The sequence below is a fragment of the Talpa occidentalis genome, unplaced genomic scaffold (genome assembly GCF_014898055.3).
Source record: "Talpa occidentalis isolate TD23 unplaced genomic scaffold, MPIMG_talOcc4v2.1 talOcc4.3, whole genome shotgun sequence".
NCBI classification, from domain to species: Eukaryota; Metazoa; Chordata; class Mammalia; order Eulipotyphla; family Talpidae; genus Talpa; species Talpa occidentalis.
The window spans coordinates 35981218-36003369 of NW_023603184.1; the positions used below are offsets into that span (position 1 = coordinate 35981218).

Consider the following 22152-nt stretch of genomic DNA (forward strand, 5'->3'; position numbering starts at 1 on the left):
CTGGGCGGGGCCAGTGCCAAGCGTGGGTCCCGAGAGAGCCTCTGGGAGGAATGAATGAACATTCTTTTTTCTCCAGCGAGTGCCGACGGGTGGCCAAGCAGTGCTACTGGGCCTGTCTGGTTCAGCTCTACTCAGGTCTCCCCATCACCGGCCAGTTTGGGGCCTTACCCTCACCCCAGCCCTCTTCCATCACACAAGCGGAATGAACACTGCACTGACCTTGCCCTGCCCGGAGTGCCGTGCCTACACCTGTTCTGCTCTTTCTGCCTCTGTGTCGATCCCCATAAATGTATCACCGACCTATAAGAAGATGGCTGGGCCTGGACCATGACAGACAAGGAGGGCCAGGACACAGCTGGGTGGGAATCAGGAGCCTGTCTTTTTCTACCACCGCTCAGCCAGCAACAGATTATAAAACCTGGCCCTGAGTGGGGCCTTTTGTACAGTGTGTGACACAAAGGAAGAAATTCACGTTTGCTGAAGGGAAGGGATGAAGGCAGGAGGGGCTGGGGAAATGGCTGGGGAAATGTGAATAAAACAGAACATAACTGGAAACTGTCATGGTCTCTGACCTGGGGGATGGATACCTGGACCCCAAGTTACCCGTAGCGCTGGGAGGGAAGGGAGTGGATTACAAGTGGATCTACAACTTGTATTAGTCACAAAAGTCTAGAAAGAGGACCCCAGCACTAATTATTAGGCTTCATGCTCTATCTGTTCTTTCAGCCTCCCTTCCCTCTATCCTGCCTGCCATAAAGTTCTGGCAACACCAGCCTGAACACTGGGCATGAAGAAAGTTTTCCACTCCATGCAGTTTACATTTTCAGTTTACATTTTCCAACTCATTCCTCTCTTATCTCTAGTCCCTGGTACCTCCAAGGCTCATGGTACAAAAAGACTGGGCCAGAGGACTTGAGGGAGAATGGAATCCTGGCTTTGGCAGGTGGGTGAGAATAGTAAAGTGAGATACAGGTGTGGCGTCTCATCAAAATGCCCTGCTGCATCCTGGGCACGTTTGCAGGAGTTATGCATTCACATAAGCTCTCCAGCACTTTCCCTAGAATGGGAAGGTAAAATTCCATGCACATCTTTCTCTACTAGGTATTATGCACTGGGAAAAGTATTCTAAAGGATGTGGTGAGCAAGCAAAGGACATTTATGTTAAGTGCTCATAATATTCAATTGGAAATGCAATGAGATTCAGGAATGGTAAAGGGTATAGAGATCAGAGTACAGAGACTAAATTCCTCAGTGGAAAAAAGGGGGCAAAACACACCTCATAGTAAAGTGACATCCCCCTCGGTGCCAGGGTGGATGTGAGACTCAGGGTCGATGCGTGAGACGCTCTCAAGAGACAGAGAAGACGGCAGAGGAGAGAGTAAAAGGGTGGCCAACACTAGGCACTGAGCTCTGACCCCTTCTCTAGGCCTCAAGAGCCAAAACTCCTCCTTTGTAGGGATGTCCTAGCAACAGCACAGGGCACTGGAGCCTCTTCAGCCTCCTTTGACTGGAGGGGACTTTCTTGGAGGGTAGGCAGCGGAAGTCTGGAGGACAGGTCACTAGAGCTGGAATTAGGGGATAGATCTGAATAGTGGGATGGGACGGAAATGTTTAGAGTAGCTAGAATAGAGGGGCAGTGCTTCTCTCTAGGGGTGAAGCAAGGCACAAGACAGAACAGGTCAATACAGCGTTGCTGAAGCTATGCCCCCAGGTTGACAGCTTGGCCCCCATCCAAGGATGCATGGTTAAGTAAATGCTTCTCTTCTGGAGACTGAGCAGGTAGAGTTGCATTTCCTTTTAGAGTATTCCCTCCCTCTAAGTTGAGGGGAAGACCATAATCCTCCTTGAAAGGGACCCATCTCGAGGCCCCCAGGATGTCTCAGATTTGCCTTAATCTGTTTGGACAGGAGGGCCCAGCAGGGCAGAGGCAGATTTCACCTGGGGGTGGGAAACTCACCTCCACCCCCTCTTCAGAGGCACTGGCCTGTCACAGCTCTTTTCTCCCACCCCTGCCTCATGGCCCCCCATCATACAATTAGATGTCGAAATCTATGCTCCTCCTATTGAGACCATTCACTTGGACCGAGGATAAAAGCCTAGAAGAACGCGAAAGTCTTGCTCCACTCCGACAGCTGATTCAAGATGCAGCCTCTCCCAGCCTTCCTGACCACAGTCCTGCTGCTGCCCCTGGTGTTCCCAGGACAGCCTCAGGTACAAGTAGAGGATGAGGGGGGATCACAAGCAGGTAGGGAGATGGTGATGTGCTTTGGCTAGACTTCCCTCACCATGGTGATCTTTTTTAAGATCCTCAAGGTTTAAGGCAATGTGGGGATGGAGAGACCTGGTAGAGAGATGCCCTAGACGGAGAGTGGGGGATGTCTAGCCAGTCATGCCTGCTCCCCTCAGGCACCCAGAGCAGGGCCCACTCTCCTGCCTCATGTTCCCACCGTGCAGTGTGCCTGACTTGCTTTCATGTGCTTAATGTGCTTGTCGTCATTCTTTTGTAATGGACGAGTTGGGATGCCTAAAAGCGCAGGATAGCTCGCTTATGCCAGCTACCCCTTGGTTGGTATGGCATGGGGTTAGAGACGAAAAATAAGGTGATAAAGGAGGATTCTGGGCTGTACCCTGCTCTTTTATGAGGCCTTGTATTCTGCAGATGTCTGCCACTTTTTTCTTGTGCTAGGGAGGCTGGGACTAAGCGTGGTCAATCTGGACTATTGTAGGCATGTCAGCCCTGATTCATGATCCCTGAAACCTAACCTATTGGACTGGTTTTAGAGTCTGAAGGTGTAGCTAGATTAACTACCAGGTGACAGGGCTTTGAGTGGGATTATGCAGAGAAGGACAGGGGCACACATCTTAGTTCTTGAAGATTCTGTAAGGAACCCCCATCTTGTGCCACAGGCTTGGTCAACAACTTGGGAAAGAGTCTTTGATATAGTGCTGGCTTATCTGACTTCAAAATGGGAGTGGAGATGAGCATAGGGAATTATAATAACTGATATAAATGACTCCTACCATAGAATAGTGAGACTGCATATAAATATAATATCTACATATTAACATATCTACACCTCTTAAAGTAAAACATAATTATTCTCATTTACACACAGGACCCCAGGACATGGAAGATAAGTAACTGACCTTACGTCACAGAGTGAGAAGTAGAACTCAGTCTGGCTGTCAAGTCAGTGGGTTTTGGCTCTGAGTAAGAATGTGAGTCAGATGAGGCAAGAGGGAGGAAGACCCCAAAATATGCTTTATTTATCTCTGGAACATTTCCCCTCCTGCTCTATTTAGCTGAAGCAGGGAAGCTGCCTCCCCTCCGGCACCCTTCTGCCTGCATCTCCTTCCGACTCCAACTTGGAGTTCTGGGGCTCCCCTTGGAGGAAACACACAGGATCTAACACAAACATGAGACCTGGGGGAAGTCTACAATCTTGTCATTATTGATCAATGAGCTAGAGAAACATTTTTTAAATTCTCAGGACTTCTGGGTTTTCAATTATAAAATGTGGATTACAAGTCACACCTGGTCCTGGTCTTGTGAATGTTCCATATCAGTCTAGGCTGTGCTGTCATCATGCTATTCTTACCATTTCCCTTCTTTGAAGACCTGGAGCTCTCTGTTGCCATTGTCTTCAAGACAAAGCAAAGCTGGGGGAATCTACTAAATCTCTAGTGTGGGGATACTGCAGAGCACTGAAGCCCCTCAGCAGACCCCTTAACACTTTTCTTCAAACCAGTTTGCCTCTCTCCCACAGAACCTGGAGGAAAAGTCAGCTTCCAGTTATGTGAACTGCAGCCAGATCCAGCCAGTTCATGAGGTAGGGGGGGAGGGTGGTCTTCCCAACAGGAGCCAGCAGGGGACTGCAGCTTCAGTTCTGGGAAATCAAGGAAATAATTACTGAAACCTATGGTAGAAGCATGTTCAGACAGTCCACAACTGCCCCACGTGCAGAGAGCTCTTCTTGGGCCCACAGCACAGGGCGAACCTACCCCATGTCCCCAGAGTGCAGGGTGCCTCACATGCTTCCTTATGCTTAATGTGCCCATGCCTATGCTTTTGCAGCTGGTGAGAAGTGTGCCAGGCTCCATGAATGAGGACGGCATGTGCCATTGCGTGGTCCACCTGCCCAACGGCCTCATCTCCCTGCAGCAGCTGGAACAGCTACAGAGTAAAGCCCAGGCACTGATGGACAAATATGAGTGGGCGCTGTCCAGGGTGAGTGCTGGAGCCCCAGGCTGGGCCTTGGGCTATGAGCTGTACAATCACAGTTTCTACGGCTCCCAGCATGAGCGCTGGGATGGAGAAGGAGCTGAAGGAATTGCAGTCCTCACCTTTGAGATGAGTTCTCATCTTTTGAGTATGAAGGGAAAATTAGGAACTGTTCTTGGGACCCTCAGTGGTAGCATCAGGATAGAGAGGTTTATAGAGAGGTTGCTTTCCATATTAATGGATGAATTAGTGAGCATGAATCAAATGGGAAATGGAAGGAGGATATGACACTCACTGGTTTGGAAGTAGGATGATAGGTGCAAAGGAGGCAGGAGTTTGAATTAAAGAGTTGAAAACGGGCAGTTTGTGCAGGGTCTGTGGGTCAGACAGTTGAGTTTGAGATTGATGCTACACAGGTGAGTGAATAGGAAAACAACAGTGTGAAGCGGGCAATTATTATTTATTGATTTTTCTTGCAACGCTCACACGTTGCTCCTGGGAATGTTGATGGGATGAAGCCAGATGGAACCTGGGAGTTTGCCCATTCAGTCCCTCACCAAACCATTCCTGAGCGTGTGGCTCTAATCAGGACAAAAGAAAGAAAATTGGGTGGCGTAGGGAAATGGTTATTTCCCCTGTGATGCAAAGGAGGATCTGAGTGTCCTCAGTTGTGAAATGGGGATAACACCAATGCTCACCTCACTAATGGAAATAAAAAGGGCTATTAAAGGCAATAAAGGAGGTGACAGAAATGAGTAATTTGTAGGCTGAGTGGCACTGTTGGGATGAGGATGGATGGGCAGAGCCACAGGGGTTGAGGTTTGGAGGAACTGCTTGGTCCACCCTCCCACCTCCCTGCTCAGGTCGGCGGGGATGCACATGCCATGGACGGTCAGGGTCATCAGGACCTGGAAAGGGACCTCACTCCAGAATCCAGGAATCCCGGCGTCCTAGTTTCCTCCTATGAGAACCCAGTTTTCAACCTGCTGCGCCTGGAGCTGGAGGGAGCCCAGGAGTTGGTCACCCAACTTAAGGCTACGGGAGAAGGCAGTGGAGCTGGGGGCCTCCTCCACCAACTGCAGAGCCAGGTACATGGATGGATTAAAGCATCTCCGCCCCCTGTAGCTTCTAGCCTTATCGAGCCTCGCAAACTCGACGATTTCCCACATCACTTCTTTTGAGCTGAGAAATATGAGAGCCTGTTTCCATGTCTTAAGAACATCTGTGACCTATGTCTTGGCATCTAATTTCCACAGGTGGCTAATGCCAGTGTCACACTCAAGCTTCTGGTTGACTCTGACCAGCACACCCTCCGCGCCCTCCGCCAGGAGGTGGATGTCCTTGAGGGCCGGCTGAGCGAGTGTGAGAGGGAAAAGGAGCAAGAGGAGGCCTCTCCACATCCTGGCTCCTCCTTGCCCCCTGGTGAGGTCCCAGAATGAGTTTTCCAAAACCTCATCACCTTAAGGGCGGGTTGGGAATGCAGGGTTAATTATGGTGCACTGGAGGCTGCGCAGTAAAGATCTTGATGTATAAGAAGTCTTCATTTCCCTGTCTGGTGTATCACTAAGGGATGGAGGCTGAGACAGGTACAGGCACACCACATGCACAGACATATCAACACACCCCCTATAAGACATGCGCACTAACCTGCATTCATGCAAGATCATCCCTGCTTGAACGCTTATATAAGCACTCAGGTGTATGGACACATCTCAAAGGTGCATGTGCTTATTACACTTTCCTTCTCTGCTCCCTGGGGGTTGTGTGCTTCACAGCTACTTCACACATTACCTATGCTCTTCTCTAGGTTCTTGTGCTCATGGAGGCCTCCAAAAAGTCAGCAGACCCCTTGTGGTGCAGCTCAATTGGAGAGGCTTCTCATACAAGGCAGGTGCCTGGGGCAGAGACTCAGCACCCAATCCAGACTCATCCCTCTATTGGGTGGCCCCTCTGCGTGCAGATGGCAGGTAAGTCCAGGGTGATTTCTATTCTGCAACCAGATTCATTTCAAATGTTCCCTAGCCTACCCACTAGTTTTCTTTCAGCCCCCAGCCCACCTATTTCTTTACCTCAGGTGTATTTCTGGGCAAAACTAGCTCAGGTCTGACAGTTTGCCTCCTAATGTACCCCTCATGGATTAAGATCAGCTCCTAATGTTGCCCTCATGAGTTAAGGATGGTTCAGATTGTCCTGACTTCCTTCACAAACTCACTGTCTCAAATTTCTAATTTCATTGTATTTCAAAGTTTGTTCTATCCCTGTCCTGTTCTTATACCAAGAATAAGATCTTCTATATCTGGGCATCAGAGTCATAATTTCTATTCAGAAGTTTAGAGGATTAACTACCAATCTTGACACTTGGAGTCAAATAGATCTGAGCTTGAATTTCAGTACACTTCTTGGAGAAATGCATTAACATCTCAGACCCATTCTTCACCATATGCAAAATGAGGAAGATTACATATATGAAAACATCACAAGAAATTACAAAGAAAGTTGTGGACAACATAGTAGGTGTTGGTAAATATTTGATGAAAAAACAGCTAATGAATTGATGCACAGATGAATGCGTCCTTCAGTAAACTGGCTAGGGAGCTAGACCTGGCCAGGGAGGTAGACTCAAAACAGCAGGTTTAAAGACAGTATTTATTTATTTATTTATTTTTAAAGATTTATTTATTTTTTTTATACAAGAACCGGGGTACAGGCCAGATGTGTGGGAGGGTGAGAGGATTCACCAGAGACAGAGCGGGGAACAGAAAAGGCAGACTGACGAAATACACTGCTGAGGGGAGCAGCAGGCGAGACAGAAGTCTGCTCGCCATGTGGGTTGCTCGGAGGCTGGCGGGGATCGAACTGGCACTGCAGAGGCTGCGGACAGCTTCACAGCACTGTGCTCAACCGCCTGCACCACCAGGGAGGCCCCAAGACAGTATTCATAAAAAAGTGACTCTGGAGTAGGAGGTTATGGGAGGGAGAGAGAAATGCGAGTTCAAGGAGTCCTTGAAGAACGCCAGTAGAAGTTAATTTCCGAATTGTAAGCGTCACTGATAATTCTTCCTAACCCCTATAGACATTTTGTTTCATATGAAACACATTTACTTGCCTTTGCTTTTTAAATTCTTTTTTTTTTTAAACTCACCAAGTTTTATATATATATATATATATATATTTAGATTTATTTTTATTTATTTATTTATACAAGCACTGGGTACATTCAGAAGCTCGGGAGGGTGAGAGAATTCACCAGAGCCAGAGCGGGGAGCAGAGCAGGCAGAAGGACCGAAGTACACTGCTGAGGGGAGCAGTGGGCAGCAGGAGAGGTCTGCGCGCCATGTGGGACCCTCCTTCGGTGGCTGGGGATTGAACTGGCGCTGCAGAGGCTGCGGGTTGAGCAACCCGGTGCTCAACTGCTGCGCCACCGGGGAGGCCCTGTTTGCTTTTTAAATTCTATCAAAATCTCTGTAAGGAAAAAAAAAAAATGTCTGTAAGGCAGGACTTGCTGCCTAATGTTAAGAGAGGACAATACTCATAAGACAGGGATAATTTAAAGGACTTTCCAAAAAGACCTCATCTGCATAATCTCCAGGAAGGAAGCTTTAGCTAGAACTACATTCTGCTCAAGGGCAGATGAAAAGCTGTGAAGTTTATGTACAGGAAAATATCCATGAAGGAAAAAACTAGCTACAGCTTGTGGATCCTTATTTTGAGGTGAATAGGCTACTAACTGTTTTATTTGCATTATCTAGGCCAGTTCTGACACTGAATGAAGTAGATTCTTTTGTTACTGTTTTTATGGATTTACATATGAACTGAATGACCAGGAGCAAACTACTTAACCTTTCTGAGACCCAGTCTTCTAATCTGTAGCAACACAACCTTTCTTTAAGTGTTTTTATTATAAGTAAATGAGCTAGTGCATGCACAGTGCCTATAATGTATTGTTGAGGATGTTATTGCTGCTGTTTGTTTCATGCTTTTAAAAGTAATTCTTTAGTGTCACAGTATATCTTAAGTAAAAGAAGAGAAATTAAATTAGATTCCAAAGCCCCTGCACTTAATTAGCCCACTAGTCCTGCTATTTTTCACAGCATGTGTTTAGTCGCATGTTCTCACCAGCTAACTCTGGCGTGGGGTGTGGCCTAGGTACTTTGACTACTACCGACTGTACAAGTCCTATGACGACCTGGTCTTGCTGAAAAACTCTCAGGAGTGGAAGATGGGATATGGTGATGGCAGTGGCAATACTGTGTATAAAAACTTCATGTACTTCAACTACTATGGCACAGCGGACATGGCCAAGGTGGACCTCTCCTCCAACACGCTGGTGCTGCGGCGGCCCCTGCCGGGAGCCACCTACAACAACCGCTTCTCCTATGCGGGCGTGCCTTGGAAGGACTTAGATTTTGCTGGTGATGAGAAGGGACTATGGGTGCTCTATGCTACCGAGGAGAGCAAGGGCAATCTGGTTGTGAGTCGTCTCAATGCCAGCAGTCTAGAAGTGGAGAAAACCTGGCACACCAGCCAGTACAAGCCGGCCCTGTCAGGGGCTTTCATGGCCTGTGGGGTGCTCTATGCCCTGCGCTCTCTGAGCACCCGCCAGGAGGAGATCTTCTATGCTTTTGATACCACCACTGGGCAGGAGCACCATATCAGTGTCCTGCTGGATAAGATGCTGGAGACGCTGCAGGGCATCAACTACTGCCCCTCAGACCACAGGCTTTATGTCTTCAATGATGGCTACCTCATGAATTATGACCTCAGTTTCCTCACATTGAAGCCCAAGCAGCCAAGACCACCAGCCAAAAGGTCCCCTGGGGCTTGGGATCCACCCAAACCCATTAAACCCAACAAGTCCTCTGGGCCCTGAGACCCAGGACAGGGCATTGGTAGATACCCCTCCTCTCCTCAGCCTCCCACCCTCCATCAAATGGCCTATCAGCCCTAATAATTGGGAGGCATTGATTTTATCTAGTTAGTTCCTTTTTATTAATATCTCAATCAGCACATTAAAGTTCTCTTTAATAATGGTCTAGGTGGATTTAATTGATTGGGAAATGAAACACTAGCTGGGAAATGTTATTCTTCTTTAACCAGAATCCTGGAATTATGCAGGAGAGAGAGTCATCTTTAAAAAAAATATCTTATATTTTATGTTTTGAGAATGGTGAATGCAGTTACTACAATTCTAGGATTCTGGGAATCAGTTTAGAAGTGTAGCTCTTGGATTTTCTCCTCTGATTCCAGTGCAGAAAACCCAGGGAGCTGGTTATTAGAGTGGGATGTAGAAGTTTTCTTTTTAAATATCTAAGATCCAGGGATTGGGGAACCTGGGGGCCAGAGAGGCAGTGTCTTGGTGTGAAACCAATGTTTCACTGTCGTGAATCAATTTAATTTTGAATGTAGTTGAGAGAGGAGTTTAGACCTGACTCCTGCTATAAACAGAGCTGCGAACAGCAGCGCATGAGGGGGTCTGTGGTGGATTGGGCTAGAGTGTCAGCCATTCCCAACAAAGAAATCTCTTGATCAACTCTCTGTGGCTTCTTTGCTCATCTTCAACACATCAAGAACATACAAGTCTGGACTCTCTGCTTATCATATACCCCTGTAAGCAGGTGGAGAACTCTGATGTAGGGCTCGGCCTAGGTACTTTGACTACCACCAGCTGTACCAGTCAAGATTTCAGACCATGAGCTCTTCACAGTCACACAGAGGATACCAGAATACTCCACACTGTCTTATGTTTATGTTAGTGGGTGGCCAAGTGGTACCCAGCGACCCCCAAAATGCACAGTCTAAAGATCCAGGCTTTTATGTACACAAAGGCAAAGCAGACTCTTAGGGTGAAAGAAATTTAATAGAATGAGTGTGCACACAGAGAGAAGAGGAGACAGGATATTACTAATATTTCCCAACAAAGCACCCCAAATTACCTATGCCCTTGTGGGCAAATGCCCAGCCAAATTGGATTGGCCTGAAGTGGTGCCTCTAAGACCCAGAAGTCTGAGACACCTTCTGGCTGGAAACCATGTGAATGGGGTTCTGAAGCAGGTCCCAGAATCGGGACAAGGAGCAAAATCAAAGTACAAGTCAAGATAAGGCGTCATCATCAGCCTCCCCTTGTGTCTCTCACCTACATGTCTCTTTCAAATGTCTCTATACATTTCTTCTTCAAGTGTCTTCTTCCGTGACTTCTTCCTAGAAGCACCAAGGTGCAGTTTGGGCTGCAGAAGCAAGAGTTCTCTCCTCCAGCCACCTGCCTTTGCTGTCCTGTAGCTTCCCCTGGCCACTCTGCTCCACCTGTCATTAAGTGGGATAGGGAACATGGTATTGCCCCTAACAGTTATACCCTCATGATACACTCACAAATATGTATCAAATCAGACTTGCATCCTCGCTTTCAGATATACAATATTTCCATCCATACCCAAACACCAGCATACACATTTACATTTTACATAGACATTGACTTTACACAGACAATATACATTTTAATATATCCACTGACAGGAAATTAATTTGCTACCTGAATAAAAATCAAACACCTTCACCATATTTCTGTGAAACGGAGAATCTGGCTTTTTGATTTCCTAAACCTGTCCTCTTAAGAATACCACTAGTAACCACCTCCACCTCTTGATTTACAGGTATCTCTACCCTTAAAGCTTTAACACAAAAGTAAGTGCTTGAGATTGGATCAAGACGTTGAAACAAATATTCATAAAAATTCTGGTATCATGATAGTTAGCAATGACTAAGTGATAAGTGAATAAAACATGTGTTGCAAGAAAAAGCTCACTCACTAGTTTGAAATATTCCTGGAGGGAATCTCCCAACCCTGTTTCTAGGACCGAATAAATCTTTTCTCACCACAGGAGTGCCCCCTCAATCAAGTGCAGAATCATAAAATCTCTAACCAGAGGAAAAACACAACTTTCCCACTTCCACTTAAGAACTTGCTCCATTTCCCAACCTTTTTCAGATCACTAAGAAAAGTAATAATCTTTCCATGGAAAAGACTCCATTCTGACTCACAGCTATATGGTTTCACCTGTGGTTTCAATAGATGTCACTTTTCCACAATAAACCTGACATCCCTACAAAAGACTCACACACAGCACCATAAAGAAATTCTCGCCCCCCCAAGTTTCTTTTTTTTTTGATTTATTTTATTTATTTATACATATAAGAACTGGGGTGCAGGCCAGAGGTAGAGGGTGAGAGGATTCACCAGAGACAGAGTGGGGGGCAGAACAGGCAGACTGACTGAAATACACTGCTGAGGGGAGCAGGGGGCGAGACAGGAGAGGTTGGCTGGGCCACGTGGGTTAGCTCCCTGGCTGGGGATCAAACTTGTGCCATAGTGGCTGGCGATAGCTTAATAGCACTGAGACTTTAACCCCTGTGCCACCAGGGAGCTCCCCCTCCACCACCCATAGTTTCATACTGAGAACTTTGTGTCCAATTTGCTGGAAATTTTTCTTATTCCTTTATGGAGACCTGGACCTTCAACTAGTCATCCTTCCCCAATTAGTCCTGGCAGAAGTTGTGAGGCTTGAGTTGACATCATAATATCTTGCTTTTGAAGCAGTGATGCTCTTAGCGGGAGGGGCAGACCTGGGAAGAGTCATCACTTGGCCACACTGAAACAAGGATGGACCAGTAGCCACAGCAGACCTCAGCAGGGTGACGTCTGGAGAGCTGGGGTGGGGGTACAACATCTGAAATTACCTGGCATAGCTTGGTCACTCATTACTTTTTGGACAAGGAAACTAGCTCGTGAGTTAAGAGCACAACACCGAGACAGAGGCCAGTGGAAACGTTTGTCTGCCCTCACCCCTTCTGTCTCTACTTCCACCTGCTCCCCAGCCAACCATCCACACAGCTCCATGCCGCATATCATCTCTCAAGCATCCAGGATGGCCCACCATGGGTGTCGTTCAGGTTTGCCTGCAGATAATAACATCCCTTCCAGTGTCACTCGAGTGATTGTGAAGACTCCAGGCCACCAGGAAGACTTTACTGTAGCTCATGACACTTCTGTGAGGCAGTTTAAGGAGAAGCTATCTGCTCACTTCAAATGCCAAATGGACCAAATAGTGCTGGTCTTCATGGGCCGCCTTCTCAAAGACCATGACACCCTGAGCCAGAGGGGCATCCTGGATGGCCACACCATCCATTTGGTCATCAAGTCCAAAAATGGCTCTAGATCCCGAATCCTTCACTCCCATAATCTGTCAACCAATGAGCCCTGCCTCCAGGACAGAAACACCAATGGAAACAGTGGAGTATGCCAGCCTGCTGGTGTGAGTCACATCTCAGGGAAAGCAGCACACTTTGTGGAGTCTGAAAGACCCAAGGAACACATCCAAGACACAGAAGTGGGCGGTACAGAGCTGGAGGTACAGAAGCTAGAGAATCCTATTGTTCAGCAGCTTCTGTCCAATGTTGACCTCATGAGACAGTTCATTTCAGATCACCCAGACATGCAACAACTGGTGCAGCAGAACCCGGAGGTCTCAAACATCCTTGAAAATTCTGAGATTCTGTGCCAAACTCTGGAACTGGCCAGAAATCTTGCCATAATTCAAGAGATAATGCAAACCCAGCAACCTGCACAGAATCTTGAACAGCCTCGGAACCCACAATCATGTCTGGGATTAGAGACAATCTCAGGTGGGGACAATGTCCTGGGTCATAGCTATGCTGATTTCAGTGACCAAGTGCTCAACAGCTTGCACGATCTCTTTGGCAGCAACATTTTCAAGGCTCTCCTGGAAGGACAAATACCAGAAGTCGATTCTTCAACCCCATCTCCACCACCATCCCAGGAACAGTGGAACCAGCTCTCACAGCTTCCTACTACTCGTGTCATCTATTCTAGCTCTCGTTCTGGTTTAACCTCGATCATCTCACCCAACACTACCCCCAACAGGGCGAACCATACTTGCAGAGTCAATACTGCCGCTCTCTCCACCAAAAGCCAGAGTCAGACATGTGCCATTCAGCAGCCAGCTGGGGTACCAGCTTTACCTAGCATAGAGCTCTCCCAGCAGTCCCAGGCAAAAGACAAACATGCCACCACCTCTTCAGATAGCTTTGACCAGAGTTCAGAGGAGGATCTCCACCCACTGGATGAACAGAGCAGCTCCCAGATCACAGGAAGCATGATGCAGTTGCTTTTGAATAATCCCAACCTGGCAGCCCAGATTATGTCATTCATGAGTATGTCCCAACTGAGTGAGCAGTGGCGGCAACCACTGCTCACCTTCCTGCAGCAGACACAGCTTTCTGACATGCTTTTATCCCTGACCAACCCCAAAGCATCACAAGCATTATTGCAAATTGAGCAGAGTCTGCAGATTTTGGCCACGGAGGCGCCTAACCTTCTACCCTGCGTTGCACCCTATCTGTGGGGCCTGGCTTGGCTTCCTGCCCCCTGTTGCAGCTACTCTGATGCAGTGCCCTGCACTGGGAATATGTCAGATATGACTGAGTCCAAAATGTCTGAGTGCTGTCATAAATGTGGAACAGTCCCTCAGAGGACGCAATCCCTCGCTGATGCCCCTTCCCAACTTCTACAAGTCCCTGAGATTCGTTACAGCAAGCAAATGGAATCTCTGCAGGCCATGGGATTTGGGAACTATCAAGCCAATCTGCAGGCACTGATTGCCACTGAGGGGGACACCAGCGCTGCTATCCACAAGCTCAAGCGATCCCAAGGATTCTAACCACCTCATCTACCTATTTGCTTGTTATTTGCCTGCCAATCCATAGGACCATCTTTTCTGACTTTCCACCATTTCTGATGCTTCCAGCCAGGATGAGTCCTGGCATAGGAGAAAACAGTCACTGCTTTCTCTACTGAATAACAGATCATTGGTCATGGCTGGAAGATCTGTCAATAAAATGGCTACACTCACTCGTCCCCATCCAAGGTTTGGCTTTGTTTCTTTTACTAAAAAGGCAATGATCTCTGTGTGACATCTCTGTGTCACATGCCATCTATCCGCAAACACACATACACACTCCACATACATACATTAATGCAGAGCTATAGTGGCATACACAGAAGCACATACCAAGATATAATTTCATGATTGTGTGTATAAGAACAAGCCTATGTAGCTTCAGATAGGTGTGCACACGTACACAAGCTTGCATAGCCATATTCACATACCTGGGCTCACAAAGTCAACACATAGGTATACACAGTCATGTGCATACACAGCTGCACACAAATATCTGGTGACACATAAAAAGACCCAGATGTGGGGAAGACAGTCATAACACCCATACCCCGAAGGGAAAATACATAAATAGACCTAGGTTATTATTCTAAGAAGGATGGCCTGGTAAGCCAGAATAGGAAAAATTCACATTTCAGCCAGGACTTGGTGAGTATTTATCCTCATGGGAGTCTCTTACTAATTGCTATTGTTACAATCGTAAAGTTTCTCTGGACAGTGACTGTTCTCTCTTTAGCACAGAGAGATACAGCTCTGCCACTCCCACTGCATCTTCCAGTCATCACAAACTCAGGCCTCTATGGGACATGCCACCTTCCAAGAAATCATATCCATTAACATCACCAATGTTTGTAGCTTGTGTTTCCTATAGTCAGCCAAGATCCCCTCTCCTGGTCTTCCAGTCTCTCCAAGAGGATCCCAGCCAATTGGCATGTATATGTAAGTGACTATTCAATTGCTAAATAATTTAACAAGTTCTAGTGGTAATTCAATAACTCAAACACTCTTTTACATATTGAATACAGTGACAAAACAAAGATCTTTAATTCATGGAGTTGAATTTTTTGATGGGGAATATAGAGAATAATATGGGAGGGGTAATGAGTGCCGTGAAGACAATTGAAGCAGGAGAAGTTATTTAAGTTATTTCAAACAGAGATAAGGGAAGGCCTCTCTGAAAACATGACAATTTAGCAGAAAGGAAAAGAATTGAGAGAATTGAACTTGCAGTTTCCTGGGAGAAGTATGTTCCAGGCAGAATGCCAAAAAAAAATTTTTTTCTCAGATTCCTTTGCTGAATTAATCTAATCTTCGACTTTAAATACTGAAGTGCCCATGATTCAAAATTTTTATCTTTACCTTTTTTATAATAATCACAAATCTCAATACTGTGCGCTGCTGATAGATTCTAGACTCATAATTTTGAGCTATCTCTCTACATATGTAAAATAGACATAGACATATGTAAAACAACTCTTTATTATTTGTCTAACGACTTTATTCCATAGTCTTTTTTTCTTAATTCACTAGTCAAATCATTCTTTTAGTTCTTCTGGTGGCTAACACTGTTTTTTAAAAGTTAAATAAAAAGTTCCTTAATCCCGCTCTCATACCCTAGATCCTACCTATCAGAAAGTCAGTAGTTTGAGAGTACATAAAGAATTCATAGCTAATGTTGAACCAGAAAGACGCCAGGAACACAGGATACTAGCAAGTAGCTGAATTTGGTTCTCAGTGGGGACACAAAGGATGATAGTGCCTTTCCTAAGTGTCCAATCTCATTGTGATTCTCCTCATGCCATGTATCGGATGTGGAAGCAGGACTCTTGAGAGAGAGGGGTCAACCCAGGTCTCTCACTAAGAAGAGGCAATTGAGATACAGGAAGTAAAGCAGGGAAAGTGTGAGGCAGATGGCGTTCCCTTACACTTGGACACCTTGGAGAAGTCTCAAGAATCCATTGTACGCTGCTGTGATGTCAGTGCTGAAGTCACAGAGAAGACCTGATGGAGTGGGTTCCGGCCCAGAAGGCTTCATGGGTGTCTGTTCAGCAAGATGAGGGTGGTTTGGAGCCCTGTATAAGAGGAAGGACGGGGCCACAGCTGATCGGTATGTATTCCCCAAATTGGGCCCTTCTTTCTGGCTTTTCCCTTCTGCTCATCAAATGTAGACCTCTTCCCCAGGTTCTCGGATTTCTCTCCTATCACCATGTCTTGAACCCATAATCTTCCAAAACCTTCCTATCCCAGGGATCTGACTGTCCCTTCCATGTGGGTCCCACAAGTTCCCTAACGCTGAGATAGTAAGGCCCCTCTCTGCCTTCCCTTTTCTACTTTTACCACTGCCCAAAAGGATGATCTTGGTCTTCCACCCCCACACCCCAGCTGTGTCCCCACAGACCTGGGCCTCCTGCTGCCCACCATGGCCAAAAGCGGAGAAACTCTGCCACAGGGCAGCCCAGTGCCAGTCCAGGATCCCCACCTCATCAAGGTGACAGTGAAGACGCCCAAGGACAAGGAAGATTTCTCAGTTACAGACACGTGCACCATCCAGCAGCTGAAGGAAGAGATATCCCAGCGCTTTAAAGCCCACCCTGATCAGTTGGTCCTAATCTTTGCTGGCAAAATCCTCAAGGACCCTGACTCACTGGCACAGTGTGGAGTGCGAGATGGCCTCACTGTCCACCTGGTCATCAAGATGCAGCGCCGCCCCACGGGCACCGAGTACCCAGCTGCTTCGGTCCCTGCCTCAGCCCCAGGCCCTGGATCCCTCCCTCAGTCCAGCCCCATTTACCCAGCAGATGGACCTCCCACCTTTAGCTTAGGGGTCCTCACAGGCCTTAGTGGACTGGGTCTGACCTCTGGCAGTTTCCCCGACCAGCAGAGCTCACTGATGTGGCAGCACGTGTCTGTGCCTGAGTTCATGGCTCAGATAATCGACGACCCCTTCATCCAGGGTCTGCTGTCTAACACAAGCCTGGTGCGCCAGCTGGTTCTTGACAACCCCCACATGCAGCAGCTCATCCAGCATAACCCTGAGATTGGGCATATTCTCAACAACCCTGAAATCATGCGGCAGACACTGGAGTTTTTACGCAACCCTGCCATGATGCAAGAGATGATGCGTAGCCAGGACCGGGCACTCAGTAACCTGGAGAGCATCCCTGGTGGCTACAATGTGCTTCGTACCATGTACACCGATATCATGGACCCGATGCTGAATGCAGTGCAGGAGCAGTTTGGCGGCAACCCCTTCGCTACGTCCGCTACTGCTAATGCCACCCCCAGCAGCAGTCAGCCTTCAAGGATGGAGAACTGTGACCCTCTCCCCAATCCCTGGGCTTCCACCTCTGAAGGCTCAGGAGGCAGGGGCGGCAGGCAGCATGGGGATCATGATGTATCTGCAATTAGAAATAGGGTTCCCAACATTCTGGGTAACATAGGCCTCTATGACTATCTCCAGCAATTACATGAGACCTCCCAGTCCCTGGGAGCCTATCTGCAGGGAACTGCATCCATCCTTAGCCCAAACCAAGAACCACCATCACAGGGAAACAGAGTTCCCCCGAGTTTGTCCCAGGACCCTGAGTCAGGCACGCCACTCCCCAAAGAGTCAGTAGCATTCAAGGGAAAGTCCTCCTGCCCAGCCTTCCTGAGACACCCCACAGGGAGAGGCACTAGACAAGATAGGGGCCACGATGGTGCAGGGAATGGCTCCACTGCCCACAGCGTCAACATGCCTGATCTTGTCTCGGGGTTGGGGGATTCTGCCAATAGGGCACCATTTCTTCCTTCACCACCATCCCCCATGGCTGCTACCCCTGGAATCCCTGAGCATGCCTGGCTGCCACCACCAGCTTATCCAAGATCTCTGAGACCAAACAGCAGGTATCAGGCCCCACAGTTGCAGGAGGAGATGCGCCGGCAGCTGCCATTGCTACTGCACCTACAGGCAGCCATGGCAAACCCTCGGGCCATGCATGCCCTGCTGCAGATTGAGCAGGGCCTTCAGATCCTGGCCACTGAGGCACCTCGCCTGCTCGTCTGGTTCATGCCTCGCCTAACGGGGCTGGCAAGTGTGGCAGGAGTTACAGAATCTGGAGAGGGAGCCCTGGTGCCTGAGGATCTCCCCATAGCCCCAGCCTCCGAGGTTCCCCTAGTGCAGGGCAATAATGAGCAGGGCCTCCATGCCACCCCCTTCCTCCAGATGCTGCAGGCCTTAGCTGGTGCCAATCCTCAGCAGCTGCAGCCTGAGACTCACTTCCGGGCACAACTAGAACAACTTAGGGCCATGGGATTTCTGAATCCTGAAGCCAATCTCCAGGCTCTCATTGCCACAGGAGGTGATGTGGATGCTGCTGTGGAGAAACTGAGGCAGTCATAGAAGGCCCAGTTATTGAGACCATATCCTCTGTGCATTCCCTGCCTAGTCCATTACCCCAACTCCCCATTCTTGAATGCAGCTGCATTATGAACCAAATTTACTATGACGCCCTTTCCTGCGGAGACCATGTTGTTCAAGTCAATGAGGAAGAACGCGAGCCAGAAACAGGGTAGGGGTGCTCTGTGTGACCTGACCACCCCTGGCTTTGTGCCATCTTGGGGCCCCAGTCTGAGCTCTGCTTATGCCTATCTTGAAATGCAATTACATCCAATCTCCAGTGTCTCTTGCTTCCTGAGTTTTCTTTGTGGGGATGGTATAGAAGAGGTGGGATGAGATTTTCTCTGCATGGATGGGGAGGGTTTGGAGGAAAAACTAAAGAGTTGAAATTAGATTCACAGGTGTAAAGAATAGAAGGGAACCGAAGGCCTATAGCTATCCTGGTGTCCTCCTTGAGGTCCCCAGGTTCTGGGCAGGATTCAGTCCAAGTTTTAAGATTCTCTAATGTTACCAAGTTCACAAAGTTACAGTGTCTAGTCATATTCAGAGAGTTGATTTCATTGCTATGGACTCTGTTCAGGATTTTGTCTTTCTTGCAACTTTTAGCTCAGAAATTGAGTACCAAGTCTGTGCCCAGCATTCTGCTGGGAATTAGAAAATCAATAAGAGTGAAAGAAACACAATCTTGCCCTCATGAACATGTGCTCTAGTAGCAGCATATGTACTATGAGTTCACTACACATAATTAAAAACAAAGTGCTATAAAGAAAAAGACAAGGGGCTATGAAGTAGCATAATGGGCTTGATCTAGGCTGGGGAGACAGGAAAGGCTTCTGTGAGCAAATCTCTGGAAAGTGCTTAAGAACGAAGTAGGTAAAGATTTGAGGGGGAGGAATATTCCAGCAGAAGTGCTGTCATGTCCAAAGGCCCAGAAGTAGGATGTGCAAAGGGTGCTCAATACTGCAGACTAAATTCTAGTTTGCATTCAGTGAAGCTTTGTTATGCGTGTTCTTCCAGGGTAAGGTGTTGCAAACCATAGATCAGGCGGCTGAAACATGACCTCCGGTACATATACATACAATGTGTCCCTGGGCTCACACTTGTCAGCATGTTATGGGGAAATACACAAACACAGGATGTACATTTCAGCTTAAATTCATCTTCACCTGGGCACATCCTATTTTGCACACATGCAAAAGCACACACCCGGAGAACAGTGTATCAAAAGCTGATCATAGAATGAGTGTGTAAACATAACATGAATCCTATCTTCCTGTCAAGGAAGGAAAAGGATCTTGATGGAGGGTACTGCTATGGTAAAACTGACCGTGGTGTGTTTTTAAACATCAGCGCCTCAGGTTGGGGTCTCAGTCTCACTAGAAGACTAGAAGTAACAGAACCCTGGAACTCTAGATACTCGGAGCAACCCTTCTTTACTTTTTAGCAACCAGCGTATGACTTAGTGATGAGACAAGTTTTTCGGCACAACTTTCTCCCACAGCTTTAGGCCTCGGTCTCTAGGTGGAACACAAACCTCCCTTCTTTTCACTCTTCACCCCAACAGTGGGGGAGTTCTCCCGATCAGAATAGTCGTTTATGGCTCCACCCAGCAAGGCGAGGGCTGTGGAGCTGCCTCTGATGAGTGAAAGCATACAGTGCTATGGTAAAATTGATGACCAGGCAGGTCTGAGAAGAAACCTCTGGGTAATGAATTTTCCTTTTTTGCCTTTTGCATGGGCCAAGGAAAGCAGGAGAATTCATGAGAAGTAAATCCTGCTGACCAGGGCAGACAACAGTTCCAAATGTAGGTGGAAAAGTCTTGGTGAGGGTGGAGACTATTCATGGAATGGATCAGTTCCTGAACAATCAGAGTCCATAGACAAGGAATTTGGATTTTATTCTAATGCTGATAAGGAAATAAACTTTGCCACTCCCATAAGAATGTCGTAGTCTAACTAAATAAACTTCAAAGATGATTATTAGCCACATGTGGTTCACATCTATTCAGAGAATACAGGATGGAAAACACAGCCCACCAGGAGGGCAGGACCAGGCATTTCTTATTGGATGGGAAATTCATTAGCAAAGCTACTTGGGTGTCATCCTTTCCTGGGGGAAGGTTCTGGGTTTCAAAAATTAAACTCACTGCATTCCTTTGAAGTAAATTGTTGGCAAGCAACACTGGAACTGTATGACTGTAATATCGAGCTCTTCATGTAGTTTTATGTATCTAATAAAACTGCTATTCAGATGGGAAAAGCTTAACCGATCACTGAGAAGAATATGGGAATGTGACATGAAATTACATCTTCAGTATATTGACGATTAATGTTTTATTGAACCTGGTTGAAGCCCTCAGTCTGACAAGGTTTTCTGGATACTGTACTTCCTCCACCGATCTGTACTTCCTCTACCACCTGTGCCTGGGCATTCAGACACATACCTGTTCCCTGTGTCTCCCAGCCAGGTGCAGATCTGACCACAGGGTGTGCCAAAGATTGGCAGTGACTGGAGTGTTGAAAGCATAGTCAATATTTAACAAATGTCTGCACTGTCCCAAAAACCTTGGGTTGCAGTTTATATGCATTATGTCCTTGAATCTTCAAAACAAATCTGTGAAGACAACGATTTTATAGATGATGAAACCTGGGCTTAAAAAGGGTACATAAAAAAGGGAAATAAGGATAAATGACTTGTTGACGGTTATGGAGTGGTAGCAAGTGGGCTATTTAACGCTACAGTTCAAGTTTCCTTTTCTTCTAAATATATTGGATTAAATAGTAACTAGTTTTATTTTATAATTATAGAAGGAATATACATACTGTGTAAAATATTCAAACAATGTCAGCTTTTCAGGAAGGTTAACCCAAGTGTTCTTCTTGTGTTAAGAACAGTGCACGGTATGAATAAGACTCCCTCACTGACACACAGTAGGTGAATGAACTTTGAAAGAACTTCCAGCTGGTGCAGGGGAAAGAGAGATTCAGGCACTGCCAGCAGAGCCTACAGGGCAGGAGATGAAGGGATGGCCCACCTTAAAGGCAGTGGGGAGGAAAAAAATCCCTGCAACTATAAGATAAGCAAAGGCGATTCTGGACAATTATTACTTGGAATACTCTTCAGCCCCTGCTACACATTTCTAGATCAGCTAAGGAAAAGCCAGAAGCATTCATTTGAATATCTGAAACTGCTGAGAGCAACTTATAGGGGAATTTCCAAAAAGGAATTAGTTTACTAATAATATTTGGATGACAGAAGTTCTGTGTTTCGGCATTTATTAGGAAAGGCCAGACTGCTGGCAGCCAAACAGCCATGAAGCTCACTTTGTGAAATGTCCTGGTCTTTTAAACTTAGAAATTACGATTTATCCATGCTTTGATACTGGCTGGATGTGGGGTATAATGATTCAAGTGAATCAAAATTTCAGAGTTTATATCAATTTCCCATAAACCATGGAGTTGTTGAAGGATCATGGAGTTGTTGAAGGATCTGCCAAGGTTTCCCACATCTGGCAGAACATCCTGAGCATGGCATTTTAGGAAGTCAAATCCTAACTTTGCAGTCTAGAATCAGACACATGGTTAAGTATATAAAAAAGCCCAAGGTAACCTGATGTATCCCTCTTCACAGTAAAGTATATATTTGCTGCAAGTCTTCGACAGATGATGGCTGAACTTTCCCACCTGGAATGTCAAAACAGTGCTTCAGAGGCTATTTACTGATTTTATAGTTAAAACAAGTCCCTTCTGTAGTGGCAAGAAATATCAGGGTGAGGCCAGACACACGGGGGTGAAAGAATTCAA

The 22152-nt window shown here is 46.8% G+C and overlaps 2 protein-coding genes across 2 annotated transcripts; both read left to right on the top strand.

The window, feature by feature from the left end:
* Positions 1-11838: 11838 nt before the first annotated feature.
* On the top strand, positions 11839-14172 carry UBQLNL (ubiquilin like). Its single transcript, XM_037521733.2, has one exon. The coding sequence runs from the start codon at positions 12112-12114 to the stop codon at positions 13951-13953; it is 1842 nt and encodes a 613-aa protein (XP_037377630.1). The 5' UTR covers positions 11839-12111; the 3' UTR covers positions 13954-14172.
* A 1800-nt stretch (positions 14173-15972) lies between these two features.
* On the top strand, positions 15973-18652 carry UBQLN3 (ubiquilin 3). The gene is made up of 2 exons (XM_054699472.1): positions 15973-16078; positions 16354-18652. Exon 2 carries the CDS (start codon positions 16391-16393, stop codon positions 18350-18352), a length of 1962 nt encoding a protein of 653 aa, XP_054555447.1. The 5' UTR covers positions 15973-16078; positions 16354-16390; the 3' UTR covers positions 18353-18652.
* The last annotated feature ends 3500 nt before the right edge of the window (positions 18653-22152 follow it).

Coding starts and splice junctions, on each gene's coding strand:
- UBQLNL (XM_037521733.2), top strand. CDS start 12,112: ATGCCGCATATCATCTCTCAAGCATCCAGGATGGCCCACCATGGGTGT.
- UBQLN3 (XM_054699472.1), top strand. CDS start 16,391: ATGGCCAAAAGCGGAGAAACTCTGCCACAGGGCAGCCCAGTGCCAGTC.